This window comes from Microtus ochrogaster, chromosome 5, assembly GCF_000317375.1.
Source record: "Microtus ochrogaster isolate Prairie Vole_2 chromosome 5, MicOch1.0, whole genome shotgun sequence".
Taxonomy (NCBI): domain Eukaryota; kingdom Metazoa; phylum Chordata; class Mammalia; order Rodentia; family Cricetidae; genus Microtus; species Microtus ochrogaster.
In genome coordinates, this window is record NC_022012.1 from 8,581,567 (window position 1) to 8,602,266 (window position 20,700).

The following is a 20,700-nucleotide window of genomic DNA, read 5'->3' on the forward strand; positions in this document are numbered from 1 at the left end:
CTCCATGTCCGTGCTCACGTGTCCACTCTTCTCCGTTTCTCCGTGTCTGTGCTCACGTGTCCACTCTTCTCCATGTCCGTGCTCACGTGTCCACTACTCTCCATGTCTGTACTCACGTGTCCACTACTCTCCGTGTCTGTGCTCACGTGTCCACTACTCTCCATGTCTGTGTCCACATGTTCACTACTCCCCCAATTATTTGTGAGAATTTAAAATCCTGAAGGTTTTCTAACTCCTGTGTTCACTCCTCCTCCTCATGTTGACGATGACTCAGGCAGAATAAAGTTAGCTAGAAAGAGCTCCTTTTCGGGATACCACCTGGAACTTGCATAAAACCTCATCTTTCCTCAATCTCCCTCGGAACCTGTCCCCTCCAAGTATTCTCCACGAGAGGCAAATCACCCTGTCAACAAGAAAAATTAAAAAGCAAATTGCATTTTTATAAAGAAAAGGGAGGTTTGTATTTCTGTTCAAGTCACAAATCAGAACTTTTTACTTACTCTCTTTCTCATGAATAGGACAGGTACTTAAGGTAAAAAAAAAAATCTCTCTTCAGAAGTTCTCTGAACCCCAAAGAACCTTCCCCAAACCCGGCCCATGCTCTTTCTGCTCCCTTCTTTCCAGCAACTACTCCAGTCCCTGCTGTGGAGAACTTTGATTTCTCTTGCTACATTAAGTTAGTCTCTTCAGTTTCTCAACTTTTTTTTTCTTTCCATGTCTCCATCTTTCCAAGAACTCATCAAGAATATTCTCCAGACAGCAAGAGGCTGTGGGCACTCCTATTGCCACCTCCTGTCCTGCTGCAGATACGCTAAATAAGTTTCCATAATTCTTTCACATGTCTGAAAATGCAGCAGCTTGTCTCTCTCCACTGAGATTTGAGATGACTTTGTTTAAATGCAAGGACTGAGTTCTCAGTTTGGTTGTGCTCAGAAACAGTGTAGCTCTGCCGTGGAGCTTGGCCTCGTGGGCAAACAACAGGCTTTAGAGAACCTGCGAGACTTGAAACAGTATACAAGTTTTTAGGTAGGTGTTTAAGGTTTCTTTTCCCACTCCTGTAAAAGAATCTCTCGGATGGGAGTTCAGAACTGCCAGCTATCTCCACAGTGTCGCCAGAGGCCAGCTTCTTCTGCTTCCTTAGCTTGTGGTTCCCATCCTAAGGGCTGCCCTGTAGCCACCACATCAGGAAGTTGTGTGTCCATTTTGCAGGCAGAGAGAGGAAAAGTGGAAAGGAGAGGAGCCTCCTGCGGGAGCCACGCCCCCTTGTAAAGCAGTCTTCAAGGACTCCTGCCAGCTCATCTTCACCGAGGCAGAATGTATTCTTTTTTTTTTTTTTTTGAGATAATGAAATTTTATTTTATTTTGCTGTTGGATAGCTAATTTCAGAAGTCAAGGTGGTATTAAAAAATTGCCAACTGTAATTCTGTCTTTATCTTTTATAATATGCTCACTTTGCAGAACCATTCAGCAGAATGTATTCTTGTGGGCTTTCCAGCAGCAGGAAAGCTCAGGGTGTGTGCTTTCTCAACACTGCAGTACACATCAACACCGAGTCTCAGAGGGAGACTGCATGGGCAAGGACACCCACCCAATAGCTCCTTCCAAATAAAATGTGTGCATTTCCTGCGAAAAGTCTTTGCATGCCGCTGCCAACCCCAAGTGGGCAAGAGTCCCCTCTGGGACATTTTACATCATGTGCCTTCTGAGACTAAAACAAGCAACAACAAAACAAAACAAACTCTTTCGTATTGCTTTAAATTTTAACATCAGTCCAGAAATAATTCTTTTGGTGGAGACAGAGATTGAGTCCAGGGTCTTGCTTGTGTTCGGCATGTGTTTCTCCCGTTGAGTTGCACCTCCAACTTGGAAACTTCTTATACTCATTGCACAGTAGAGAAAGAGACTCCTGCCCTGGGGGAGGAGAAAAGCGGAGAAGAGGGAAGCTACAGTGGCTTGGCCTTGTCTTTCCGGTTATACATCAAACCAGCAGGGAATCCTAAGCGGTCACCTGTGGGCATTCTCTTCACACAGCTCCTAGTTCATCGCTGTGTGTGTGGCTCTGTTTCAGTGTCTTTGCGAGTGTAATTTCTCTGGGTTTCATCCTTCCTTCTGTCTCCTTTATAATATCATTCAAAATTCAGTTGTGCACCAACCCTGTCAGCACTAGACCTGGAATGAGGCCTGCAAACAAAACAAGAGGAAATGCCTACCTTGTGCAATTTGCCATCTCTGGTAGCTTTTTCCTCCAGTTTTGCCTTGCAAGCTGATTTCTCAGGGTGACTTCAACCTTAGCAAGCCAGGGATATTTCAGTGCATCTGTTAGTCACTGTCTGTTGTGTGGAGCCACCTTGTCCAGCATCCTGGGATCCAGATCTGCCCCCCATTCAATCAATTGTTGACAGTTTACCTGGCAGCCCCTCTGAGGCTTGGTGGATTGCCCCAGTGCTCCAGGGAAGAATCAAACCGAAAGTGGCATCCAAAGAAATGAGACTAGGATATTAGGGAAATCTCCAAATAAGAACTTCAGGCTTGGTCTGAACCTGAAGAAAATATAAGGACATCATGGGACAGGAGACTGGTGAGCAAGGGTGGCTGGTGGGGTGTTCAGTAGCAGTGCAGTAATAACTTCTCAGACGGAAATGATCACCAGAGCACAAGTACATCAGATTCCAGATGCTTAGAGATGAGATTTAGTTTGCCTTCTGGATGCACATAAAGAATTAGGCACGATTTTCCAGGTCACAGGTTAGGAGTATTAGTGTAGTAACCACGAATAGGATTTACCCCCACATGCACTTGCGCAGTTGAACCCTGGGGTGAAGAGTGGTCCGGATTTCATGATAGCTAGTAATCAAAGTTGTGGTCTTCTCACTTGGAACATAATAAAAGTAAGTCGGAATGAAAGATTGAATATCACTTCAATGACTTCAGAAGGCAAATAAAATAAAAACTATAAAATAGAAACATTCAATCTCAGTCTTCTTTCTGTAGTGTGTAAGTGACCCAGGGAAATGCTCTCCCAGAACTCATCTGTTCTTTCTATGCACTATATGTCATATGGTATTTAGTAACCAATAAGTTCTTGTCGGCTGCAGTAAGGGGGCACCATCATAGCATGAATGAGTGTAATTCTCGTCTCTGTCTTAGGTGGCGCATCTACGGTAAATATAAACTCTAACCAGACTTTGACAAACCCGGTCTCAACACACACCCTTCTGACGCCAAACTCCAGCCTCCTGTCGTCGACATCCCATGGGATGAGAGTGCCATTGTTGTCCACAGCAGTTCAGAGCATGGGAGTGTATGGAAACCTGCCTTGTACCCAGCCCGGCACCTACAACGTCACTCCAGCAATGAATCAGCTGACCCAACAGAGAAACACTACTCCACTGATAACCAATCAGAACAACCCCCTGATGCCACGGCCATCTCCCTTAGGGGCAAATAACAGTAACAGTGTGGCCACCTTTGCAGCCGGAACTGTTGGCAGTTCACAACAACTGAGGCCAAGTTTGCCCCACAGTTTAGCAGGCATGCCAGCCCAGAGGTCATCCACCGTCATGATCACATCCAACACAACAGCAACAAACTGGGCTTCTCAAGATGTAACAGCGAAACAACAGGAAGCCCTCAAATCCACAGGAGTCCGCTTCCCAACAGGAGGTACACCTGCAGCCTATACCCCAAACCAGTCCTTGCAAGCAGGAGTGGGGAACCAGCCATTTTCCCAGAGGGCAGTGGCGCCCCCTAGCCAGTTAACGCCAGCAGTACAAATGAGACCTATGAACCAAATGAATCAGGCACTAAATGGGCAAACTCTGGGTCCACTCAGGGGTTTGAACCTCAGAGCTAACCAGCTGAGCTCGCAGAGTCTGCCTAATATGAATCCATCAGGCACAGGATTGAATCAGGCACGGACAGGCACCAGCCAGCCACCATCCCTGACGCCCAACACTTTTCCTTCATCCAACCAAAGTTCCAGGGCTTTTCAAGGCACTGACCATAGCAGCGATTTAGCTTTTGACTTTCTCAGTCAACAGACTGACAGCATGGGCCCTGCCCTAAATAGTGATGCTGATTTCATCGACTCTTTATTGAAGACAGAGCCTGGCAATGACGACTGGATGAAAGACATCAACCTTGATGAGATCCTGGGGAGCAATTCCTAAGAGAAAAGGACGGCGGTGCGGTTCGCAGGCTCCAGGCAGTAACTGCCCACGACCCTGTAATGCATCCGAGTGAACTCAGGCATCCAAACGGAAAGCTGACAGTAACCACGGTGATGAACACGCTGGTTCGTTCTTGTTTCAAAAATCCCAAACCTGATATTAAAACATTGGGATGGCTTTTCCCTGCCTGAACGTCAGGACACGATGTCCAGTTTATCCAAACACAACTGTGATGTTGGTGTGTAGTTAATTATGTCAAACGGTCTTCCCAAGTTCCTTTTCTCAGTGAAGGAAACACAGAGGAACTTGAGACTTTTTTCAGTCCCGTATGGCAGACAGGTGTTAGTTCTAAGCAACAGGCAGTAGACTGCCATCTGCTCTGGTAGATAAGGACGCTTAGGTTTCTCCACTATCTTTTCTTTTACTTATCCTAAAACTTGCAGGAAAGATTGACATGTTATATGGTTGTTTGGAGTAACTAAGAGAGCACCAGAGAACCAAGAAGCCATCCAGCAGATTAGATGATTTCTTCCCTAGCTGCGGTCCTCATTTTGTAGTTTTCCCACGTGTTTTGTATTTTGGTGGGATGCTGTGTCTTGTGATAAAACAGGAATGCAGGACTTACAGCTTGCATGGGGCTTCCCTGCTGATTTTTATAGGTAACCAAGACTTGTCCCATCACCCCAAAGTATCAGTGCACAACTGCCTACATCAAATTTCACTTAAAAAATTGAATTTTGCCATGTAGGAGACAAACATGGCCACAAGTAACCAGAGATGTTTCTAACTATGATTGATGCCCACGGTTGTGCCCAAGCAGGATGAAATTGAGCCTTGACCTCCTATATTTTTTGGTAGCCCGAGACTTGTTTGTAAGGAATGAAGGTTTGAATTGGAGTGAGATTAGAGCGTCCTATTTGGATTGGAGATGGGGAACAGGAGAAGGGTATGAGGATTGGCACAGAGCCTTTTCACAGAGTGTAGAGGAAATCATAACTGAGACAACAGAGCCTTCCTTGGACATAGCACTTGGACTTGGGTGGACAACTGAGCCCAGTGTCGGCCGCGCGTAGCCACTCTCCACAACACAGAGTAGTTTTGCCATATGCTGCCTGGGCCCTTCTTATCCAGCTTTCCTCCCTCAGGGCTGAGTTCTTTTGGGTCACGGGAGCCCAGTGTCCACATCTATGTCCACTGCAGAGTGGAGGAGGTGTACAGGTCGGAGATGGCTCTAAAATACCGCCACCACTAGCCTAAAGCCAGAGAATCGAAGGCTACCCGTGACCTTTGAGCTAGACAGTCACACACTTAAACATCAAGTGTGGTTTAACTTAAGTTGTTTGAGGCACCAAATCTTCATGAATCTGTTCAGAAAAGGAACATAGTTTTTAAAGCTCTGTATAGCCCTCTTCTAGACTTCACGATGCCTTGGGCTCTTACCTCCCAATCCACTGCACCAATAGCACTGGCCCAGAATCTTTCCCGTGCTGATTTGTAAATATTAATATGTTACTTGTTTTTGTAAACTTTTGTAAAGAATATTTTGGTAGAAATACTTAAAACATATTCTTTGGATTATATTTATACATATGTGAAATAAATGTACTATCGAAAGGTTATATTTTATACAAAAAGTAAATTGTTACCTTTTGTATGCTAATATACAAAGTTTTGTATAATACGATGGTTTATTTTTAGCTCTACACTTAAACCGTAGTGATGGAGTGGAAACTTTTAAAAACTACCAAGAGGCTTGCTAGATGAATTTATATTCTGAAACCTCCATGAAAGCATTCCAGGTTTCCATCCCGCCCTGTCGTTGCCGTGTTTTCCAGCTCTGAATTCTTTATTAAGCCCATGGTTCTTGTGTCTTATTTGATTATTCTGCTGTGCATACTGTACCGGTCCCTGTAGCATGTGTTCTGCTGTGTGTTTCCCCATTATACAAAACAATGTTTCTCCATGCAGAAAGAGAGGGAAAACAGTGTGTATATAAACACACATTTTTTGTGGCTCCTCCAGATTACTGCACAGAGCTGCAGGATTTCCCAGTTGCAGCCCCGTGATTCAGCTTCTTCTCACCCTCACACAAACAGCGCAATTTGTAGCAGCTGTCCAGTTGTTCCACTGAAGAGGCAACACAAACAGAATGGCTGTTTTTTCTTCTATCTTAATGTGAATTTCATAATTAATGTGTATTTATTCAGCTATTCATTAAAATACAGGATTCTTGGGGGGGTGTAATCTACAGTTTCTGTTTGTGGGCAGCCTATTACCAAAGATGATGTAATTTCCTGAAAGCTGAGATAATGACAATTTGATAGACACACTTAGCAGAGCCTCAGATTTACAACGTAAGAGCCATTGGGACACAAACTCCCATTGATAGAAATGCCAGACTACTTCATTGCTGACATTGCATGTCATCCTGATACACAACAGAGAAGGCAGGAGTCATTTTTCTTTCTTTTTTTAAATTCAGAGACACAAAAGTAATGTAGGCAAATAATTCCTTCTTGGCTTTGTGTTCAGCCCAATGAAATGAGTCACCAAGTAAGGTGCTGGTGTTGCCTGCATTGCCGTCCTGAACCCACGAATGTAAAGATCCAACTTGTAACATGAGTATTTTGTATTGTGTGTAATTTCATGTGTAAAAAAAAATAGTTAAAACATTCAGACGTGGTTTTCTTGTATGGAGTCCATATTGTCGGTCACCGATGTTATTGTTGCGGTATTACAGTTAGAATAACCAATGTTAACAGCAACGGGTACATATGCACAAAATTATTATTTTTAAAGATTTATTTTGTGCTTTTTAATTATGTGTATATGTGGGTGCTGGTGCCTGCCAAGGCTGGAAGACGCCATGGAGATGGAGTCACAGGTTGATGTGGGACCTGAACCCAGGTCCTCCAGAAGGGCAGTGAGTACCAACCACTGTTGTAGCTGCTGAGCCCTCTCATCAACCCCCAGGAAACCGTGTTGTGCAGGGAGCTTCATAGGAGTAAAATGCGCACTCATCTCTTTTCAGCGTTGCTCCATCCACTTAAAAAGCTAGGATTCTATATGCTCGAAATTTTCTGTGCAGGGCTAGGGAGGTAGCTAGGTTGGCAAAGTGGATATGGCAAGAGGGTGGACATTTCAGTCCTCAGCACTCACGTGAACATCTGGGAGTGGTGGTGTATGCCACTGACACCAGTTCTCAGGAGGCAGAGACAGCCAATCTAGCTAAATTGGTGTGCTCCATCCAGGCCAGGGAGGGATCCCATCTTTCAAAAAATGGATAGGGAATATCTGAGGTCATTGTCTGGATTACACACATGCACACACACACACATACCCACATACACATCAACATGTATACACATGCAAGTACATATACATGACTGTCATGCACAAAAATAAAATGATAAATGCATAACACCCACTAGGCACTGTGGTATCTGTATGGCCTGACACATGGCATCACACGGTGCAGGAAACACACCTGATTGTGTATGTTCACACAGCCTTCTGCAGAGCCTCGGTACTTTCAGATCTCCTGCCCTCCTAATCATGTTGTTGAGGTCCATGTCCTTTTCCCTCGTCCAAAATGGACGTGTATGATACAGCTATTTTTACTAGCTTTATCAATGGAACCCTGGTAAAATGGATGTCTTATGTGGTCCTGTCCCAAAGAATCTGGAAGATTGGATGGAGAACAAAATCAGCACCAATAAGAAACAATAATAACTGGGTGTAGTGGTGCACGTCCTTAATCCCAGCACTTGGGAGGCAGGTGGATCTCTGTGAGCTAGAGAGTGAGTTCCAGGACAGCCAGGGCTACAAGTGAGACCCCGCCTCTAAGAAGAGGAGAAAGAATGGATAAAAACAGCATAGCTGAGGAGAAAGAAATACAGCATTGGGAACTTCCCTCTGACCCTCAGTCTCTAGCCTTAGACCAAGATCTGCAGAGAATGTGGGAGAGGGATTGGGAGCACAGACAGCAGACTTTTCCATGATGGGGGCTAAAGGCAGGGACAGTTTTCATCATCTTATCCACACTGGCCATTGCATATGCACATAACTGTGTTTTGTCACCCAAGAAAGTTGGGGGAGTGGTTGAGGTTGAAACAGAACATGCCTACTCTAGAACTCTGTGGCTGATTTTGATTTCCCAGAACTGAAGGCGTTCACTGGAAAGTCTCAGGAACATCCACTTTAAGATGAAGAAATCAGTTGCTCCTCAACCTTTAGAAAATTTCAGATTGTTGGTCAACTTCATGCACACAGTAACCATCTCCTTTAAGGCTGAATCATAAGCAAGAGTGAATCACAAGGAGGCCAGATGGAGGCAGCAGAAAGCAGGGAGGCTGTGCTGATGCTCACACCCTGACCACGCCCTGAGGCGTTTGTGAGAGGAGGCACCAGCTGTCCACTGTGCTATGAGATTACAGTATCTCCTAAAGGGAATCCGACTGCCAGGGCAGAGAGAAACACTACTTTGTGTACCTGTCGGATTCCTGTCACTTTGACAAAAACACCCAGGGAAACAACTTAAGAAGGAAAGTGTTCACTCACAAGGTCAGAAGTTTCCATCTCTTAGAAGGGGGCATGGGCAAAGCGACTCAGTCAGCAGCCACAGGGGAGAGCGCCCCGTCTGCTTTCCCCTTTCTATCCTACTCCTCCCAAGTCCCAGCCATTAGGCTGAGTCTGTCTCCTTGTTTACCCCATCTTGAACACCTTCACCCAGAAGTGAGCTTTGCTAATGTCCTAGGTGCTTCTCACTCCAGTCCCCGTGACAACCACACATTTGTCAACTCCACTAGTTAAACACTAACAAATGTTTTTGAGTTACAAACAACTCAGTAAGAGAGTTCATTTTCTCTTCTCATCTACTCCATTCTGTTCCACCCCTGTTACCTAAGTCTTGAACTCTCTAAGTAGAGAGGATAACCTTGAGCTTTGAACTTTGACCTTTCTGCTTCCACCTTGAAAATGCTGGTTCACAGCGTGCTCCACTATATACCTAGTTTTTCTCAGTGTTGGGGATTGAACCTTGAGCCTTGCATGTGCTAGACAAAGATTCTACCAACTGAGCTACATTTTCAGTCCTTTTTGGTTTTGATTTGAAAAAAAAATCCTTTAAGTATCATTCCTGAGTTCCTGACAGAGTGTGGATAGTACACTATAGCCAATCTGATTTGAAGTTGTGAGATATCTAACACCCTGTACTACGAAAATTAAGAAAGCATACTGACTTTGGAGTTTTGAAACCATCCCGTGCCATCCCTGTCCTGCATGTAGCAGTGACAGGGGACTTCCATTTATACTAGTGCTATTTTAAGTTCCCCGTTTGACAAGTGTAAGTGCTTTTCTGTGCCAAGATGTGTTGAATACATAGATGTATTTAATAGTGATTCCAATTTTTTTTTTTGCAGAAGAAAGAAAGAAGGGAGGGAGAAAATGAACATATGAATTACTCTTCAGGAAAACAGAATTATTCAGTGTGCGAGAGAGAAAGAGGATAGAAAATGCATCTCAGATAGGCTGAGAGAACGGGACTTTCTGAGATAGGCTGAGAGAACGGGACTTTCTCAGATAGGCTGAGAGAACGGGACTTTCTCAGATAGGCTGAGAGAACGGGACTTTCTTGGAGGCACAGCAGAAATTCCGAGGAGATAGTCTCGGTTGAGGCCTAGTGATCCAGCGGTTCTCTCTCACCTCTGCTTCCTGCGCCTAGGCTATAGCCTGGCTGCACTCCTTTCCTGATGGCAGGATGGCGGCTAGAGGTTCCAGACCTACATCCTCACATTGGCACAGACTAGAGGGAAGTTTCCTCTTGCACAGCCTCTGCCTTGGCCATGCCTCCTCCCTGAACAAAGTTGTGTTAACCTTACCCAAACTATGCAGGCTGAAAGCAGGGGAAAGGTGACCTCACAAAGGAAGGTCAAGGTTTTCTTATCAGAAAAACTAAACAAAAAAACCTGTACTTCCCAAATGTCTGCTCCTCTTGGCTGCCCACCTCCGTTTACACCTTCCCCCACTCTGCCAGGTTTTAAATCTCACTGATAATCTTGACAGCCCCACCTCCTCCAGTGCCACCAGAAGGAGGCCTTCTAAATCTCATCAACTTGCTGCGTCCACCTCCCAGTTCAGCACATCTGGGCCAGGCAAAGTCTTCTGCAGGCTGCAATGAATCGGCGACCTGCCCTAAAAGATGTCTGCACACCCGGTGTAAGCAGCAGGCATGTGGGTGTGTGGAGAATGAGGAGCTCGATCGTGTGGTTTGAATGAGACATCTGCATAGGCTTAGGCATTGAACTCTTGGACCTCAGCTGCTGGCACTGTTTTGGGGAGGGTGAGGAGGAATGGCCTTGCTGGAGGAAGTACATCTCTGGGGGCCGGCCTTGAGAGTGGAACCATTTCCAGTTCTCTGTCTCTGCTTCAAGCTCATAGTTGAGGACGTGAGCTTTCAGCTTCCTGCTGCTGTGTCTGCTGCTTGCTGCCATGCCTCCAGGCCTGGTTGTCTGGACCCACACATCCAAATAAACTTTCCTCTATAGGTGCCTTGGTCCTGGTGATTTAAAACAGCAACAGAAAGCTGACAGAGAAGAGAACTTAACTTTCTTTAGCCACATTCCCCTGAACTGATTTACCTTTGAGCCTTCAAATAACAGCCAGGAGAGGGAAGCAATGGGCCTTCTGCACCCCTATTTGCTTAGGGTGCAAGCCAGATGCCTTTTCCAAAGGGAATAACTGTCCCTTCTATGTTACTGTCACCCCATTTACTCTGTGCTTGGGGTGGCCAGGGAGCCAGTGTTCCCGCCGTTCTCACTGGCAGAATTCCAATTTCTCTGACTTGGTGCAATAACCTTCAGCTTGAGACTCGGTTCTACTAAGAAAAACAAAATCCCCTCAATGTTTCAGGGGTCAGAGATATTTTAATATAAGAAGTTGGGTACACAGGGCTGGAGAGGTAGCTCGGTGGTTAAGAGCACTGACTGCTCTTCCAGAGGTCCTGAGTTCAATTCCCAGCAATCACTTGGTGGCTCACAACCACCTATAATGAGATCTTGTGCACTCCTCTGGCCTACAGGCAGGATACTGTACAAATAAATACATTTAAAAAAAAGAAAGTTGGGTACTCAAGTGACAGGCCGGTTGGAAAGTCTTAAGGAGGGCTACCTAGACATCGCAAAAGAGGAAGCCATTACAGTTCTCAAGGTAAGGGGGCACAGAGCTCGGGACTGAGTTCAGTTGGCAGAGTACTTGCCTAGCCATATGGAGTCCTGAATTTGATGCCCAGCACTGGAAGGTAGAGCAGGATCCAGAGTTCAAGGTCATCCTAAGCTACACAGCCAGTGCTAGTCCAGCCTAGGCTATGTAAGAGAACCCCATCTTAACAAAGGACAGAAGGAGAAGAATCCAGGATTACTGGAGAAAGCACGTCATCATCAGCTGTCCTGCTGGTAGAAGCTGGACCCAGGCAGGAGTCTCGGCTGCTAATGGAGATGTCACTGGTAGCTGAGGAGGAGAAGAAGCAATGTCACCTCTATCCACCGTTTCTTCTTCCACTCTTCAGAAAGCTCACTTCATGCTGAACTCCACTGGAACGTCAGTGTACTGCAATGAGGAGACAAGCCAGGAGCGAGTCTGCCCAGATGCCAGGCTGGGCTCAGCCTCAGGAGCCTGCTGACACTGGTGTCTACTCAGATTGCAGACCTAGAGCAAAGCCTAGCTGTCTCAGCAAAATCTGCTGAGTAAACTCCTTCTGTGCCTTTGGATACATCAGTTAATCTCAATCTATTTATTATAAAATGATACCACTTAGGGAAAAACAGTTGTGAGTACATGACCCCCCCCCATACACACACAGCCATATGGTTCCAAGAAGAACATTTTCTATTTCACTGATGCCAAGAAAACATGTTTTTCATGTGTATCTACAGAGCTAGCCATCACTCCAGCCCATGTGAGGGAAAACACCACATTATTGTATCATGGTCAACTCTTGTTCATTCTTCATGGGACGTAGACTAGGAGAACAATGGTGGTTTTACAGTAAACAGCACCTTTGGTCTGGCGACATGATGCCTCAGGTGTTCTTGGGGGCAGTCCTGACTCACAGAGCGCTCAGTCAATGCTGCCAGTGAGCAGATGTTGTTGCCTTTAACTTTACCATGGGGTTGTTCAGGAGCCCTTTCCTTCTTCTTGTCACCTAATGGTGACAACATGGTTGCTCCAGCTTCTAGTCTGGGTTCCAACCTAGAAGAGCGAGGACAAGGGAGAGCTATGAACAGCAAAATGGAGTTGTCTGTAGCAAGCCTCTGCCTTTTCTCCTGGGAAAGACAGCCAACCCAGAGACCTCTTCAGTCACGGCTGTTTTGTAGCCTTTTGAGTTTTTTTAAAATATATATTTATTTATTATGTATACAATATTCTGTCTGTGTGTATGCCTGCTGGCCAGAAGAGGGCACCAGACCCCATTACAGATGGTTGTGAGCCACCATGTGGTTGCTGGGAATTGAACTCAGGACCTTTGGTAGAGCAGGCAATGCTCTTAACCTCTGAGCCATCTCTCCAGCCCTGCCTTTTGAGTTTTGAGGAGAGGCTGCATGGCAAGAACTTAGAGTCATTTCCTCCATAGTAAAGGATGGTAAGGGGAAGGTGGTTGTAAATGAAAGTATAAAGACAAATCAGGGATGCGAGCCGTGAACTCTAGATACTGATGTGTGGTATAAAGACATACCAGGGATGCAAGCCATGAACTCCAGGTACTGATGTGTGGTATAAAGACATACTAGGAATGAGAGCCGTGAACTCTAGATACTGTTGTGTGGTGGTATTTTGTTTGTGCTTTAACAAATAAAGCTTATCTTAAGGTCAGAGTGCAGAGCTAGCCACACTAGTTAGCCATAGAGGCCAGGCAGTGGTGGTACACACCTTTAATCCCAGCACTTGAGAGAGAGGCAGACAAATTGCTGTGAGTTCAAGACCACTCTGGGCTACACAAGATTGAATCAGTCTAAAAGAGAAACAGGGTAAAGCAATGGTGGCTCACACCTTTGATCCCAACACTAGGGAGGTGGAGATGGGAAGGGATATGGCTGGGCAGAGAGAGGGATATAAGGCAGGAGGAGACAGGAGCTCAGGATTCAGTCTGAGGATTTGTAGAGACAGGATCTTGCTTTGGTCTGATGATTTGGTAGAGGTGAAAGGTCTCTCTGGTGGCTGGTCCCTTTACTTCTCTGATCTTTTCAGCTTTCACCCCCTAATATCTGACATCGGGTTTTTATTATCAAAACAAATTAGAATTTGCGCTACATCGATGGTCTGCGAAAGCATTACAGGGCAGCGCAATGGGGACATGTAGAGCCCTGCACCAGAGCTCCGTTCTGCTTTCCCTCTGGATATAATTTTTATGCCTTTGTATGTATTAGGAATGAGAACAAAGCTGAGCCAAATGCTTCTGAACTCTTGTAGGGTCTTCTGTGAATAAAGAATCATCATCTTGAAGATACAACAATATGAAGACAAGAGATAACGAAAGTGCCTTCTAATAGAAAGAATTAAAATGCTAGACTTAAAAATGAAACTTACTGAAAATCTATGGACACAAAGACGGTGTGGCCCTGCTCAAGTATAAACCCATGGTCAGAAGTAAAAGCCACGTTTGTGGCCAGCTGACCTCTGATAGAGCACCAAGGCAAATCAAGGGAACCAAACGGTCTTTGGAAAATAGTTCCTGGATGTTTCTTGGGAATGAAAAAAATGTCCTAAAATTGTATGATGGCAAAGGTTGCAAAACTCTGGAAACTACTCAATATCACTGAATTACAGATTTTTTGAATGGACTCTTTCACTCAAGTTAAACTGGCTGGCCCATGAGCCCCAGGGGTCATCTGCCTCTGCCTCCCCAGTGCTGCAGAGATGTCCACCTCTGAGCCTGGCTTTTAAATGGTGCATGGGTGGAACCTGGATTGGCGAGCACTTTCCCCACTGAACTATCTGAATAGTGTTCTCTAGAGGGATACATTGTTAGGGTCTATAGTTTATTGTTCTAAAAGAAAACTGTTTCTACAAACACAGCCACTGAACATGACACAGACATGGCAAGCCCAGAGAAGAGGTGAACCCCAGAGTGTGTGACAGATAAGCAAGTGTGGGTGATGCTTCTTCCTGACTTGTGCTCTGGCAACCACAGAGGTGACAATGTGTAGAATATACCCAGGAGGACTTGCTCCAGATAGGAGCTATAATGCTAAGATCCCCCTCGGAAACCTGGCTCTGTTACATTAAAAACAGAGAAAATGAAGTAAGTCCTTGGCATCACACAGGGGAAAGCACTCCCTTGAAGTCATGTGACCACAAGGCATCATTTGTGTGAGTCTGAGTCTGTGTTCCTTCAGCAGGCTGCATACGGGTGGGGAGAGGGAGGAAAAAGAGGAAAAGAAAAAGAAGGGAAGGAGAGAAGCAGATCTGGGAGGAGCTAGAGAAGCACAGAGTGAGGAATATGATCAAAATAAATTTATGTATATATAAAATCTCAAAGGATAAACATACATTAAAAATGTATGTGTTGCCTGGTGGTGGTGGTGGCGCACGCCTTTAATCCCAGCACTGGGGAGGAAGAGGAAGGTGGATCTCTGTGAGTTTGAGGCCAGCCTGGTCTACAAGAGCTAGTTCCAGGACAGGCACAAAAATCTATAGAGAAACCCTGTCTCGAAAATAAAAAAAAAAAAAGTATGTGTCAAAGGCAAAGTCCCCAGTGAGCTTTGTTTGTAAAATAGTCCCTGAGTGAAAATTGTGCGCGAAGCGTCTCCTGAAGGAGAACTAAGCTCTAAGCTTCTAGCGGGTCCAAAGAGTCCTCCGAAACTTCAAAGATAGCCAGTGTCAAAACTTCTGAAGTCCAGGGTGCACTCCAGAAAGCCTGCACCAGGTTCCCCCAGGTGAAAACCAGAGCTGGATAAACACACACCCTTGCCGGGTCTCCTCCCAGCTCTGAAGCGAGCTGGCCTGTGCACACCTACCCTCCTCCACAGACCTTGCAGACTCAAGGGCCACTCAAAGTCAGGCTTGTGGTTGCGTCCACCACACTTCCTTCCACGTTGGGCTCCAGAGTAGTTAGCACACCGCCATCTGCTGGGGAGAAGCGCTCTACAGTCAACACAAGACTGTCCTGGAGTTCAGAGCCTAGCCTGACAAGACAAGATGAAGTACACGGCCCAAACTGTAGGCCCTATATAGAAATGGGGCGCACAGAGACAGGACTGAGACTGATGGCCACAAGAGGTAGAGAGGCCTGCGCCCTACTCCAGAGATTGCAGCCCTCGACATCTGAGAGTCTCGGATGCTTCCAGCTCTGTCTCCAGCATTTATCTTCCAACATAAGGAGTCTCCTCCCGCGGCCATCAACACAATATGGTGGCTACTGTGAAGGGACTAGCCCCAAGCTCTCAGGGTGAGTGTAACTGCAGCCCTCGGTAAACAGAACTGTTCATAAGCTGATTCCAGCAAGATCAGTACAGCGCTAGGTTCTGCCATAGGCCCACATTGTTCCGAATGGCCTATTGCTGAGGGAACTCTTGGCTGCTTGGTAGTTCAGCGAGAGAGTGCTGACTGAGCATTGGCTTGCTGGTTTCAATCCCTAACATGAAGAAGGAAAAGGGGGAGGAGAAATCACAAAGAAATGAAAACATGCTGAAGACATAGCCAAGAATTTGAAGGAGGAAGAAAAGAAAGAGACTGAGAAGAGGAGGAGGAAGGGGAAGGAGGAAGGGAGAGAGAAGAAATTAAAAAGGACCCATGAAAAGACCTCCTGTTCTCATGGGTTGAAATAAGCAATTTTGTTCAAAAACAAAAATACATACAACCCAAAGAGACTTAATGTAGTTCCCATCAGAATATCAATAACAGTCACAACCCTCAGTCACCTTTGCACCAAGAAACAGGCCTCGCCCTGAAACCTTCACAACAGAAGTCAGGAAGAAGCTGTTGGGCAGAATAGATCTCATTGCCGTCTGCCCTTGGCTTCGCAGGGTTCAAGGACCTTTGATGGGTCGGTTTGGAGACCTGTGCTGTGGCTGCTGCAGCTGCCTGGTCGCCAGGAACTGCCCGTGGCCGTTCACACCCTAAGGGATGGTTGCTCCAACTTGCAGAGGCTCAGCTTCCTGGCTGAGGCCCTCACCCTGGGGCAGTTTGACCACAGCCACATTGTCCGTCTGGAAGGTGTTGTCACCCGAGGAAACCCCTTGATGATTGTCACTGAGTACATGGACCTCGGGGCCCTTGATGACTTCCTCAGGCATCACGAGGGGGAGCTGATGGCTGCACAGTTGATGGGTCTGCTGCCTGGGCTGGCATCAGCCATGAAGTATCTGTCAGAGATGGGCTATGTGCACCGGGGCCTGGCAGCCCGCCGAGTGCTTGTCAGCAGTGGCCTCATCTGTAAGATCTCTGGCTTTGGGCGGGGTCCCCGGGACCGAGCTGAAGCTGTCTACACTACCATGAGTGGCCGGAGCCCAGCACTCGGGGCAGCTCCCGAGACGCTTCAGTTTGGTCACTTCAGTTCTGCTAGTGGTGTGTGGAGCTTTGGCATTGTCATGTGGGAGGTGATGGCCTTTGGGGAGCGGCCCTACTGGGACATGTCCGGACAAGATATGATCAAAGCTGTGGAGGATGGCTTCCGGCTACCACCCCTCAGGAACTGCCCCTCCCCGCTGCACCGACTAATGCTTGACTGCTGGCAGAAAGACCCGGGGGAGCGGCCCAGGTTCTCCCAGATCCACAGCATCCTGAGCAAGATGGGGCAGGAGCCGGAGCCCTCCAAGTGTGCTGCGAACGCCTGTCTCAGGCCTCCCACCCCCCTGGCGGACCGTGCCTTCTCTACCTTCCCCTCCTTTGGCTCTGTGGGTGCCTGGCTGGAGGCTCTGGACCTGTGCCGCTACAAGGACAACTTCTCTGCAGCTGGCTACGGGAGCCTGGAGGCTGTAGCCGAGATGACCGCCCAAGACCTCGGGAGCCTGGGCATCTCTTCCGCTGAGCATCGAGAAGCCCTTCTGAGTGGGATCAACGCCTTGCAGACTCGAGTGCTGCAGCTACAGGGTCAGGGGGTGCAGGTGTGAGCAGCTCAATCCTGCCCAAGGACCTGTAAGCTACACCCCCCTTGGGTGGGAGGAGTGAGTGCTCTCTTACTCTTAGTGGGCCCTGAGCTGGTTGGTACCACATTGTCCCCCTCCATTTCATATTTCTTCTCAACACCTTGCTGACCTAGTGGTCCTAAAAAAAGGGGGTTCAGATCCCTGGAGAGGACCTCAGAGATAACAGTAGGAAGAATTTTAGGGTGTCAAGGGCAAAGCTGGTTGGGGAAGACAGTCAATTTCATTTTAAAAAAAAGAATATCAATAACAATGTTCATGTAAAGTTTATATGGAATCATAAAAAACTCCCAATATGCCAAGCAATTTGAGGCAAAAAGAACAAAGCAAAGGTCATTATACCGACTAACTTTAGGTCATTCTGCAAATATCTATACTTAAAGCAGCATAGTACTGACATAAAACCAGATAGAGGCTGAAGCAACAGAGGCCCAGAGACAAGCCCACACACCTATAACCACTGGTTTTCAGTAGTGATCACAGTGATACATTCGTAGAAACATGGATTGGACTTTTTTTCTTTTTTTGTTTTTTTTAGTCAGTGTTTCTCTGTGGGTAACAGTCCTGGCTGTCCTGGAACTCACTCTGTAGACCAGACTGGTCTCAAACTCAGAGAGATCCGCATGCCTCTGCCTCCTGAGTATTGGGATTAAAGGCATGTTGATGTGGGAGTGTCATATATCAATCTGTTGATTTCATTGGTTAAGGAATAAAGAAACTGCCTAGGCCCCTTGATAGGCCAACCCTTAGGTGGGTGGAGAAAACAGAACAGAAGGCTGGGAGAAAGAAGCTGAGTCAGTAAGTCGCCGCCATGATTCTCCTGCTCCAGGCAGATGCAGGTTAAGATCATTCCTGGTAAGCCAGCCTGTGGGCTACACAGATTAATAGAAATGGTTTAGATCAATATGTAAGAGCTAGCCAATAAGAGGCTGGAACTATTGGGGCCAGGCAGTGTTTAAAAGAATACAGTTTACGTGTAACTATTTCGGGACATAAGCTAAGCTAGCCATGTGGGCGGCAGGGTGCTGGGGACGCAGCCCCACCGCTCTTAATTCAACAGCATGTGTCACCACCACCTGCTGAATATTCTTTTTAATAAACACTGCTAAGAAAGTTGGATGTTTACTGCAGCATATTAAAACTAGAGACATAGCTCTCACCAATTAAAAAGGAAACAGTTGAAGTGGATCAAAGAATTGAAGCTATAAAATACATAGAAGAAAATATAAGAGAAACGTTTCATGACATGGTGATGCACACAGACATTTGGGGACAAGGTTCCTAAAGTATAGGAAACCATGTGAAAATAGACATGAGTGACTGTGTTGAACAACATAGTCCACAGAGGGAGACCGCCTATAGGATGGGAGAAAAGATGGCAGACTGTATACCTGACTAGGGATTGATATCCAGAATATATAAAGAACTCCAAAAGCTCAACAGCAAGAAATAAAAATGAGCCAGGCGGTGGTGGTGCACGCCCTTAATCCCAGCACTTGGGAGGCAGAGGCAGGCGGATCTCTGAGTTCGAGACCAGCCTGGTCTACAAGAGCTAGTTCCAGGACAGGCTCCAAAACCACAGAGAAACCCTGTCTCGGAAAAACCAAAAAAAAAAAAAAAAAAAGGAATAAGAATGAGAGCCCAAATTTAAAATGGGAAAGGATTTAAAGTGGGCAAGTGGGTATCTTAAAGTGGATGAGCAGACTCCAGCTGGCGGTGGGTGAGCGGAATCCACTGATCGTGAGTGAGCAGGCTCCATCTGGTGGTGGGTGAGTGGGTTCCCATTGCCATAGGCAGGGGTAGGTCCCCCATACATCTACTCTGCCATGAAAGATAACATCTCTTGAACCACAACCAAAGTTAACCTTTTCTCCTTTGAGTTGCTTCTTGCCAGGCATTTGTCATAGCAACTTACACAGTGTGCTCCTTCATCTCACACTACTCGTTAGATGTGCATATGCGCTGTGTATATGTTCATATTTGTATATGTGACATATTTCACAGCAAATCATTTATAAATACTATCAGATGCTATTAGATATGTGAAAATTGGGGTGAGAGATTGCAATAAACTAATATTATAATCACTAAAGTTTTTGCACTCAGATTGCTATAAAGTGTCTTTGAGTGTTCACTCATCTTAATAAAAACTCATGTTTGAAATAATAGAAAATATGTCACATAATGGCCCAGGCAAGAAAGACTAAGAGAGTAAAGTCATAGCTGAAAGGTTTCAGCCTCGTGAGTCCCAACAACTGTAAACAGGGCACTTAATAAGCTTTGAACAAAAAAAGAAAGTTTTAGATTAAAAAAATTTAGGTCATATAATAAATTTATTTTTATACAATGCCTATATACACATAAGTAATTCTATTCTTCCTCCAGGCTTATTTTTATTTCTTAAGTTAACTAGCTATTGCTTCTGTTCATATCACATAGAGATAGGAGGGGATTTCTTTTATTAAATATTAAGCACACTGAAGTTTGCATATAACTTTGAAATATCTTCAAACAGAAAATGAAGTTTGCACTTAGTCCCAGGAGTGATGGGAGTTAGGATTAGAATGGCGTGGAGTGCACACGCTTATAAAAGTAGTTCTTCTCTATTAAGCATTAACAAGGGTTGTATGGAACATGAATGAGTATAACATTAAATTATCTTCAAGGATGTGCTTGCTGATTACTTGTTCTATAGTAACTTTAAAGCAATGTGCTTCTCAAAGCTCTTTAGAATCAGCAAGGAGGGCAGAGAGCAGGGATCACCCCATTCTGTGTCATGTGTGTCTGTCTCCTCTTGTATAATTCTGCCTTTTATCATTTCTTGGGATGATAGATTATTCTCCACCTGGTATTCTGGTTAAAGTTATCAGGGCATTCTCCTTAAACTTTGCAATGGTCAGTGACGTGGAGAATGTTTGCAATTCTGCTTAGAGAGTGGCAAATTTGATATGGTTTTTCATTTTTTAAAACCAAATGCCAGTGGTGTTTGTGAGGATTAGATTTTGACAATTAAAGCTGGAAAACCACTTTATTGTGGAAAAATATTCCGTATATGAAGAGAGTGGCCTGGTGGCTACGTCATACTGTAGTTTCAAGTGTTGGGAATGAGAGGCAGAAGACACACTGCTGTGCAAGGGCTGAGAGAGATGGCTGATTTGAATGACGCATGGCTGTGGTGAGGGGAGTTATTCAAGACTGTTCCCAAACCTTGTTTCAAAGCTTGTCCCTTTAGCATTTCAAAGGTAGTGGATAACATCCGGAAAGGGAGTTTCATTTCTTCTAAATCCAATAATCATGGGGTATTAAAGCTAATTAATAGACATATAAAATATTGTGCACCAGTGCGCTCTCCACACTAACTGTGCACAGATGTCCCAGGATGAGGTCTTCTC

At 45.6% G+C, this 20,700-nt stretch overlaps 1 protein-coding gene and 1 pseudogene across 1 annotated transcript in view; both read left to right on the forward strand.

Moving 5' to 3' along the window:
* The window catches only part of Maml2 (mastermind like transcriptional coactivator 2), a 330,933-nt gene extending 324,038 nt beyond the window's left edge, over window positions 1–6,895 (forward strand). The window contains exon 5 of the mRNA XM_013346103.2: window positions 3,148–6,895. Within this exon, the coding sequence (XP_013201557.2) occupies window positions 3,148–4,169 (1,022 nt within the window). The 3' untranslated portion in view covers window positions 4,170–6,895. The remainder of the gene's footprint in view (window positions 1–3,147) is intronic.
* Window positions 6,896–16,205: 9,310 nt separating this feature from the next.
* On the forward strand, window positions 16,206–17,275 carry LOC101998937 (annotated as a pseudogene).
* The last annotated feature ends 3,425 nt before the right edge of the window (window positions 17,276–20,700 follow it).